This window comes from Rhinopithecus roxellana, chromosome 7, assembly GCF_007565055.1.
Source record: "Rhinopithecus roxellana isolate Shanxi Qingling chromosome 7, ASM756505v1, whole genome shotgun sequence".
Taxonomy (NCBI): Eukaryota; Metazoa; Chordata; class Mammalia; order Primates; family Cercopithecidae; genus Rhinopithecus; species Rhinopithecus roxellana.
This window is the reverse complement of record NC_044555.1, coordinates 15,252,549-15,263,037: the sequence shown is the minus strand read 5'-3', so window position 1 is coordinate 15,263,037 and position 10,489 is coordinate 15,252,549. Positions and strand designations below refer to the sequence as shown.

The 10,489-nt window shown below is 41.6% G+C and overlaps 1 protein-coding gene across 1 annotated transcript; it reads left to right on the top strand.

Annotated features, from left to right (window-relative positions):
• The first annotated feature begins 216 nt into the window (after nucleotides 1-216).
• MAGEB18 (MAGE family member B18) lies at nucleotides 217-2,585 on the top strand. Its single transcript, XM_010356712.2, has 3 exons — nucleotides 217-341; nucleotides 758-1,890; nucleotides 2,016-2,585. Exon 2 carries the CDS (start codon nucleotides 820-822, stop codon nucleotides 1,852-1,854), a length of 1,035 nt encoding a protein of 344 aa, XP_010355014.1. The 5' UTR covers nucleotides 217-341; nucleotides 758-819; the 3' UTR covers nucleotides 1,855-1,890; nucleotides 2,016-2,585.
• Nucleotides 2,586-10,489: the final 7,904 nt, after the last annotated feature.

Here is a 10,489-nt window from a genome sequence, read left to right as displayed (position 1 = left end):
TCTTGGGAGGCCCCAGGCATGGCTGCTAGGCTCAAGCTACACCTTACTTCCTACTCTGGACTCAGGGAAATGATCCTTTTTCTGAGGCTGACTGATTCAGCTTAGCAAAGAGAGAAGTCCCAGTGCCTGCAAAGTCAATGAAAGAAATAGATGTATTTATTTAAGAACTGCCCCTCCCCCAGAACGCAGAACTATTTGCTGTTATGCTGGGAGAGCAAGGTGGGCGTGGCCGGAAGTGTTTCTCTTGACCTATATTCCACGTCATCAAACTGTTACCGGCAAAGCCTTGGTCTGAAACATGTGGCCAGAGAAATAAATTTCAGGATCCGGCAGGTGTCAAAGTGAGTATCGTTTGTTATGACCTTCGAGACACACTTTTCCCAGAACAGAGGCTGCCTCATAGAGACCCATCCTTCTCTGCTCTGTCCTGCTCCAACCGTCAACTCTGTGTGTCCCAAAGCGCAGCTGTTAGGCCTAATACCCTTACTTCCTGTTGGGAATCTGTGGGATGGGAAGCCATGGTCTAAAGCGAGGCAGCCTCAAGTCAACAGAGGGAGGACTCAAAGGACTAAAGTAAAATTAATATCGTGAGTTAGAACTGATGTGATAAACCCCCACAGAACAGTCCCAGCCGGCTCCTGCCTTATGGGTTCCTAAAGCAATACCCTCAAGAGAACCAGCAGAGGTGGCCATTCTTAGACCAAGGTAGAATCTCCCTACCAAGGCTGTGAACACTATCTTATCCTCCGTCTTCTAGGGTGACCTCTTCATCAACCCAACTGCCTGCACTATTGTCTGTAGTCCCTGACAAGAGTAGTTATGCCTCGAGGTCAGAAAAGTAAGCTCCGTGCCCGTGAGAAACGCCACCAGGCTCGTTGTGAGAATCAGGATCTGGGAGCTACTCAGGCCACTGTGGCAAAAGGAGAGTCACCCTCCTCTGCCAATCTTCTCTTTGGTGATAGATCCCAGAATTTGCCCGCTGCTGAGACACTTAGCATCCCTGAGGCGCTTCAGGGAGTCCCATCCACTACCAATACTATTGCACCTGTTTCATGCACCAGTTCAAATGAAGGTGCCAGCAGCCAAGATGAGAAAAGTCTAGGTTCCTCAAGGGAAGCTGAGGGCTGGCAAGAAGATCCCTTAAGCAAGAAAGTAGTGTCGCTGGTGCATTTCTTGCTTCAGAAGTATGAAAAGAAAGAGCCAATTACAAAGGGAGATATGATAAAGTTTGTTATCAGAAAGGATAAGGGTCACTTCAATGAGATCCTCAAGAGAGCCACTGAGCACATAGAGCTGGCATTTGGTGTTGATTTGAAGGAAGTGGATCCCATCAGGCACTACTATGCCTTTTTCAGCAAACTAGACCTCACCTATGATGAAACAACCAGTGATGAAGAAAAAATTCCCAAGACTGGCCTCCTGATGATTGCACTGGGTGTGATCTTCATCAATGGCAACCGTGCCCCAGAAGAGGCAGTCTGGGAAATTATGAATGTGATGGGTGTATATGCTGATAGGAAGCACTTCCTCTATGGGGATCCCAGGAAGGTCATGACCAAAGATTTGGTGCAGCTAAAGTACCTGGAGTACCAGCAAGTACCCAACAGTGATCCTCCACGCTATGAATTCTTGTGGGGTCCAAGAGCTCACGCTGAAACTAGCAAGATGAAAGTCCTGGAGTTTGTAGCCAAGATGCATGATACCGTCCCTAGTGCCTTCCCATCCTGCTATGAAGAGGCTTTGAGGGATGAGGAACAGAGAGCCCAAGCCAGAGTTGCAGCCAGGGCTCATACTGCTGCCATGGCAAATGCACGTTCCAGAACCACGTCTAGCAGCTTCTCCCATGCTAAGTGAAATCTGAGGTTGGTTCTTCACTTTTTGGTTGAAAAGGTCTGTCAACATTCTAATAGTGGAGGGCCATGGTGGGGCTGGAAGAAATAAGCATATATCATCTTTGCGTTCCTATTGTATATTGATAACTAGAGTTTTACTTTTCCTTCTTTTTTTTCCCCTAGGTTACATTTCAAATGTTGAAGTCTGAAGAAGATTGTTTTCTTTGTGGAAGAAAAAAGCAATCAACATTCTAAGTAGTGAATGGCCAGGGTGGGTCTGCAGGGAACACAGCATATATCATTTTGTGTTAATATTCTATAGTAACTTGGAGTTGTATCTTTTTCTTTCTTTTTTTTTTTTTTGGTGTTATATTTCAAATGTTGTTTCTTTTAATAGAAGTTTTAGATTACTTCAGAATCGAAATTTATTAATGACTTTGGTTACACATGTATTGCTATTTAAGAGTAGGAGTTTTATTGTTCTGTAAAACAAATTGGGAAACCTTCTTTCATATTTAATGAGCCAGAACAAGGAAACACAGTATTGGAATAGGTATTTCCTTAAAAAATGTGAAATGATTTAGCAGTAACTAAAATTTTGGAGATCAAAACATAGGTGAGAAAAAGTAAAACTTTTCAGTTCTTGGTTTTCTTTATCCATTTTATTCTGTTATATAAAAATAAAAGAGTCATACCTGGATTGGCTTAGCTTACTGAAGAAGGTAGGAAAAAATAAAATGTTTATGAACTAGCATCTATGCTTACTGCCTCATTCATTCCTCCAATATTAATAAAACATCTGATTTTTGAAAGTAATTTTGTTAGAAATGGGAAAACTAGGATACAAAACATCCAGCCCTGCTTAGACTTTTACAATTAATGAACAATAATAATGCATGGAAGATGGTGAAATACTTCTAAGACCTAAAAGACAAGTAAGAAGAGGGAGTAAGGAGGTAAGGAGTTAGAGAGGGGTTTGGGAAAAGTGCTGCAGTGTATCTGGCTGAAAATGGTAAGGTGCAAATTCTCTGAAGAAAGGCCCTTTTAGACTTTTGGAAACTATGAGTCTCTCAGTGGGATATACTTTTAATTTAAGCTGGGTGGTGGGCTACATGAAGCTATGGGACTGGAGAGCAGAGGCCAGGCACTCAGATGGTGTGTCTCATTGTTGAAGGACAAAACCCTGAAGTGAAAACTTCCACTTAAGAGTCACCTTGGTGACATCAATAAAGCAGAAGAAAACCTCTTGGAGCAGAAGTGGATAGTATCCTGTGCTCTTGTTCACATTCAGTTGAACACATAGCATAATCTAGTTATTTTATGTACAGCCTCTCCAGGGAATTTTTGAGAAATAATGGTGAAACTGCCTTGATGTGGGATGCTGAAAAGCTACTGTGTTGGCTCCTTTGCTCTGAACTGAGAGAGCCAGATCCTAGTATTTAAAAGGACATATTTTTGAGACAGGGTCTGGTTCTTTTTCCCAGGCTGGAGCACTTGACTTCCCAGGCTCAAGCAATCCTCCCACCTTAGCCTCTCAAGTAGCTGGGACTAGAATCACACATCACCCTACCCAGCTAATTTTTTGTATTTTTGTAGAGACAGTTTCACCACGTCACCAAGGCTGGTTTTGAACTCCTGACGTCAAGTGATCCACCCACCTCAGCCCCCCAAAGTACTGGGAATATAGGTGTGAACCACCACACTCAAAAGGATATTTTAATTAAGTTATCTTCAGTGTAATTTGGCAAACTCTAAGGGAGAACACATTTAATGATGATTAAATGAATGAAAATAGGGGTGGTTTGGATGGAATGGCACCTGGGAGGGAATTTGTTGGTCTTTGACACAAATTCTAGGACTTTGTGTTTCATTCAACTGGGGAAGACTCCCTACATGCAAATTCAGCAACTTATATTCAGATGGGGAAATTTTATTTACTTTTATATGCTAAATACATAATGGGCTAATTTGACATTAACTGTCCTAGAAAGCTGCATATTTTCCTGAATTAATAAAAAATAAATCTCCCCAGAGGGGAGGGTGATATCATCTGTAGTAAAAATATTTATATAACTACCATTCTTTAAAGACCCAATATTTTCCATAATTCTGCTAAGTGCTTCATATCTATTACATAGATTCCAACAGTACTACAAGTTAGGGCTTATCAGACATTATTTGCCAAACTTATAATTTTAAGTTTACATGGCTGATAGGTGACAGAGCTGAGACTAGATCACTGGTCTAATGTGGCCAGAATTATTCTAAGTTCACATTTTTCCACTCCTTCCAATCTGAGACAGATCTTTTGTCTAATTTACTAGTCTTTTCACTACTGCAAAATCTATTACAATTAAAAATAAAGGACTCTGGCCAAAGTACTAGAAGCAGACCTGTATTAGGTTGTTCTCACATTGCTATAAAGAAATATCCGAGACTAGGTAATTTATAAAGAAAATAAGTTTAATTGGCTCATAGTTCTATAGGCTATACAGGAAGCATAGCAGTATGTGCTTCTGGGGAGACCGTGGGAAACTTACAATAATGGAAGGTGAAGGGAAAGTGCTCAAGACCCACATGGCTGGAGCAGGAGGAAGAGAGAGAAGGGGTAGGTGCCACACACTTTTAAACAACCAGAACTCATGAGAACTCAGGGCAGTATGAAGGGGGAAATCTACCCCCATAATCCAATCACCTCTCACCAGACGTCATCTCTAGCCTCGGGGATTACCTTTCACCATGAGATTTGGGTGGGGACACATAGCCAAACCGTATCATTCCACCCCCAACCCCTCTCGAATCTCATGTCCTTCTCACATTGCAAAATCCAATCATCCCTTCCCAACAGTGCCCCAAAGTCTTAACTCATTCCAGCATTAACTCAAAAGTCCAAAGTCTCATCTGAGACAAGGCTAGTACCTTCCACTTTTGGGGAAAAAAAAAGAAAAAAGTTACTTCCAAGATACAATGGGAGTAAAAGCATTGGTTAAATACTTCCATTCCAAAAGGGAGAAATCAGCCCAAAGAAGGGGAATACACGCCCCATGCAAGTCAGAAACCCAACAAGGCAGTCATTAAATCTTAAAGCTCCAAAATAATCTTTTTTTTTTTTTTTTTGCGACGGAGTTTCACTCTTGTTGCCCAGGCTGGAGTGCTGGCCTTCTGCATTCAAGCAATTCTCCTGCCTCATCCTCCAAAATAGCTGGGATTACAGATGTGCGCCACCATGCCTGGCAAATTTTGTACCTTTTTTTTTAGTAGAGACGGGGTTTCACCATGTTGGTCAGGCTGGTCTTGAACTCCTGACCTCAAGTGATCCATCTGCCTCGGCCTCCCAAAGTGCTGGGATTACAGGTGTGAGCCCCCATGCCTGGCCCAAAATAATCTTTTTTGACTCCATATTCCATATCCAAAGCACTCTGATGCTCCCAAGCTCCACCCTTGTGGCTTTGCAGGCTTTAACCCCTGTGGTTGCTCTCATGGGCTGGCACTGAGTGCCTGCAGCCTTTACAGGTGCATAGTCCAAACTTGCAGTGGATCTAACATCATAGAGTCTGGAGGACGATGGCCCTCTTCTCATAACTACACTAGACAGTGCCTCAGTGGGGATTATGTATGGGGGCTCCAACCCCACATTTCCCAACACTGCCTTAGTAGAGGCTCTCCATGAGGGCTTGGGCCCTGCAGCAGGCTTCCGTCTGGACAACCAGGTGTTTCCATACATCCTCTGAAATCTAGATAGAGACTCCCAAGCCTCAAGTCTTGCACTCTGTGTAACCATAGGCTTAACATCATGTGAAAGCTACCAAGGCTAACAACTTGCACCCTCTGAAGCAGCAGCCTGAGTTGCACCTGGGCCCCTTTGAGCCACAGCTGGTGGTGGAGTGGTCAGGATGCAGGCAGCAGTATCCTGAGGCTGCACAGAAAAGCAAGAGCGGGTGGGGAGGGCTGGGCATAGCCCACAAAACCAACCATTCCTTTCTCCTAGACCACTGGGCCTGTGATGGTAGGGGCTGCTGTGGAAGTCTCCACAATGCCTTCAAGGCCTTTTTCCCAGGGTCTTTCTTGGCTATTAGCACTCGGCTCCTTTTCACTTATGCAAATTTCTGCAGCCTGCTTGAATTCCTCCCCTGAAAATAGGCATTTGTTTTCTACCACATGGCCACGCTGCAAATTTTCCAAACTTTTATGCTCTGCTTCCCCTTTGAATATAAAGTTCCAGTTTTACATCATTTATTTGATCACATATATAAGCATATATTGTTAGAGGCAGCCAGCTCACATCGTGACTGCTTTGCTGCTTAGAAATTTCTTCTACCAGGTAACCTAAATCATCACTCTCAAGTTCAAAGTTCCACAGATCCCTAGGGCAAGGGCACAGTGCCACCAGGTTCTTTGCTAACACATAACAAAAGTGACCTTTGCTCTGGTTCCCAGTACATTTCTTATTTCCATCTGAGACCTCCTGAACCTGAACTTCATTGTCCATTTCACTATCAGCATTTTGGTCACAACCATTTCACAAGTCACTAGGAAGTCCCAAATTTTCCCTCATCTTCCTGTCTTCTGAGTCCTCCACAACCTTCCAAACTCTTCCCATTACCCAGTTCCAAAGCTGCTTCCACATTTTCAGGTATCTTTACAGCAGTCCCCCACTCCTCAATACCTTGGGCAGCCCTTCTTTTATTTATAAATGATCCAGTCTCAGATATTTCTTTATAGCAAAGCCATTATATTGTTCTAAAGAAATACCTGAGACTGTGTAATTTATAAAGAAAAGAGGTTTAATTGGCTCACAGTTCTGTAGGCTGTACAGGATGCTTCTGCTTCTGGGGAGGCCTCAGGAAACTTGCGATCATGGCAGAAGGTGAGGGGGAAGCAGGCACATCTTACATGGCTGAAGCAGGAGGAAGAGAGAATGGAGAAGTACTACACACTTTTAAACAACAAGATCTCGTGAAAACTCAGGACAGTACCAAGGGGGAAATCTGCCCCCATAATTCAATCACCTTCCACAATGCCCCACCTCCAGCCCTGGGGATTGCATTTCAACATGAGATTTGTAGGAGGACATAGATCCAAACCATAAGAAGGCCTAAAGAAGGAAGGTAAAGATGAGAATAAAGCATACATTTGGGATTATTTGTGGGATTCATTTTCTGAGGATCCTCCTGTCCCAAGCCCAAGGTTTCCTTGAGAGTAGATTCTGCCCAAGTGCTGGGACATGAGTCCTGATTCAGCACTTTCTTACATTACAGCACCTTTCCCCTAAGTATTCCCCAGTGTGCCTTCATGTACAAAATGGCACCTTGTCTTCTACCGAGCTCTTCACTGCCTTCTCTGAAGACTGCACCCCTGTTTTCTGTGATATGGACAGACCAGAATCACTTGCCTGCCTCTAGACTTAGAGAATTCTGCTCTCTGCAGATGCCCCTTGGAGGCCCCATCCCTCTCAGTGGAACCTCTGACAGTGATGTTTTGATATCTGATTACCACAAACTCCCCTTCCACCCCACATCTTTAAGTAGTCTTAAAGTGTATTTCAAATGAACCAATTATTAGAGTCTGGTTCTGATTTTTCACAGACCATGTACTGGTTCTTGGGATGTAACTGAAGTGTGAGAGAAGACTTTTTAAAATAACCCAGATTTTCAGCAGGATTTTTAAAGGGTGTGCTATTTGAGACCAGCCCCTGAACAAATGCACTGATGGGTGAGCCTACCTAGATGGTCAAAAACAAAGCTACCCTCATGAGTTGGAGGTGAGGAAAGGCCAAGGAAATCACTGTGAAGCAAACATCGACTGAGGCCCAATTCCTCAGTCCTCCCCCGATCAGTCTGTCTAAGAAGAAAAAATGGCTTTTTGGCAGACATGCTGTGTTTGAACAGCAAAGACAAAAATAATTCACCATTGTTGTGCTGCCTCTTATATCAGTACTTATCCCAGAGGAAAATCCTGATTTTTCCCTTGTGCCAAATGGCACTTGTAAGTGTCCTGCATGTTCAGTCATGTCGAGGTTTGCAGAATTCATAAGTCAACATCGTTACCATGCAGAAATAGAAAGGTGCATATTCTTATCCTATTGACACTCAGTGCCGTGAGATCAGTGCAGAAAGGTGCTACTGAATGAAAAAGGAGAATTCTCCATGCTGAGATTTTACAGGGTCCTTTTGAAAATGAAATGTGATCCTGTATTTGAAAGCAACTGTCATGTAGGAGGCTGACAGAAATTGTTGAAGAACTGCAAATTTGCCTCCTTAGAAACTCCACCAAGAAATGAAGAGGGTTGTTTTCATAACAAATTCTAATAATTATTCCTTTACCAAGCACTTATTATGTAACAGTTAATGAGAGAGACTGCAAGTGCTCATCCACATGGTGTCTTACTCTCCTTTCTGGACTCATGGGAAGACTACATTACCTAGTTCACCTGTAGTTAGGAAGGATTATGTGACTTCCCTTGCCCCTGAAACATAAGCTATCAAGAGCTCATGCTGAGATGTAAAGCAACATGTTGGAGGCAGCCTGTATCTCTGGATCACCTGTTAGTGGAAACCTCTGCCTATTTACATCAGATTTTATGTGTATGAGATATGAACTTTTGTTGTTTTAAGCCATTCAGTTGCAGGTTTTGTATGTTGTATCAGCTAGAAGTTACTTTATATAAGTAATGCACAACTACTATTTTTGTGGTTAGTTGTATTAAAGTATTTTCATTACAAAGGTAATAGTACATACATTCTTGTTACCAAAAATTCTAATGGTATGGAAATCACAATCTCCCCCTTTCCTCAAAATTCAGCCCCCTCTCTGGAGGTAACCACAATTAATCTGGTATGTATCATTTTAAAGCTGATACTAGGCTTTTTCATATATAGGTGTGTTATAAAAATATATTGAATTTTTAATATACATAGGTAACAATGTCCATATTGTTCTGCCTCTTGACCTGATGATTTAATAAAATGAGTTCAGGATATTTCCATGACAGCGCATTTAGACCCACCTTACTTTTAAACTACTCTCTAGAATTACTATGTTTGTACAATAATTAATTGTTTCCTGATGGACATATGAATTGTTTACCATTTGTCACTATGATTAATGAAACTAAAATGAACATTTTTGAACATGAAATCTTGAGGAAAATGTGCACACCTTCTCATAAGAAAGACACAGAGAAGTACAAATTGGATTAAAGTGGGAAAGGTGTGAAGACTGAAATGTTTTACAAATGTTGTACTGCTAAAGTTCTGTTTCCAAAATGCTATACTGCAGTCCCTAGTCTCTTAATGTATATGAGTGCCTTATATTCTCAGAGACATTTACTTTTATCATTCTTTTATATTTTATTCAATCTTTGTGGTGAAAAATATTGTCTCATTGTTATTCGAAGCACATGGAACAGGTCTTCGGCCTTGAATTGAAAGAAGTCAACCCTATAGTCATTCTTCTTATGCCTTTATTAGGAAGCTGGATTTCCCCCAATGAGAGAAGTCTGAGTGGTGATAAGTGGTTATCTAAGACCAGTCAGTTTCCTAATAACTCTCCTGGGTGTGACCTTCTTGAAGGGCAACTGTCACACTGAAGAGAAAATCTTGTAATTCCTGAATACAATGAAGGTGCAGGATAGAAGCTAACGCTTCATCTACAGACAGCCAGAAAGCTCATTACCAGAAATTTGGTACAGGAAAAGTACCTGGAATACTGGCACATGTCCAATAATTATCCTTCACTCTATGAGTTCCTGCAGGGTGAAAGAGCCCATGCTGAAACCAGAAAGATTAAAGTCCTGGAAGTTTTGACCAAGATCAATGATACAATCTGTAGTATCTTCCCAAATCTGTAAGAAGAGTCTTCAAGAGATGAGAGAGAGCAGGAGTGAGACTGGGACTCCTATCTATGAACAGTGCATGTTCTGGGGCTACTGTCCCACTGCTTCTCCCATCTGTAATGAATAAATCTGAGTTAGTTTCTCCATTTTGTGGTTAAAGAAAGCAGTCAACAGTCTAAGTAGTGAGGGACTGGTATTGGACTAGAGGAAACACAATGTGTAACATTTTGTCTTCCTGTTTTATGTGGCAACACAGAGTTTACCTTTCTTTCTTTCTCTTTCTTTCTTCTTCCTTTCTTTTTCTTTCCTTTCCTTCTTTTTCTTACTTTCATTCTTTTATAGTTTCTTTCTTTCTAGTTCATTTATAAATGTTGCTCATTTTAACAGAAAATGTGAATAGCCTTACAAGTATATGAATCACCACTTCAATTATTCAATACATTTGTTGTCGTGTATCAGGTTTAAGAGTAGAAGTTTTCTATTTTATAAAACAAATGTGGAAATTTTCCATCTCATTTTATCATTTGGAACAGGATAACAAAGCATCAAGTAGGTGTTTCTTTGGAAATATGAAATAACTCAGTTGTAAAGTTTTGAGGCTCAAAAAATGGAGATCAAGTGAAATGTGTACAGATGTTATCCTATGCCTATCCCACCACTGTGCACCGGATGTGTTAGGACTGATGACTAGTCTCTTTCATTTCACAGGTCCACAAATAGAGATTTATTGTCCCCAGCTGGTATGCTTAATGAACTACTCTCCACACAGCCTCATCATGTGCAGTTGGACCTGATTTAGATGATGAGACTTGAATTTTGAGCT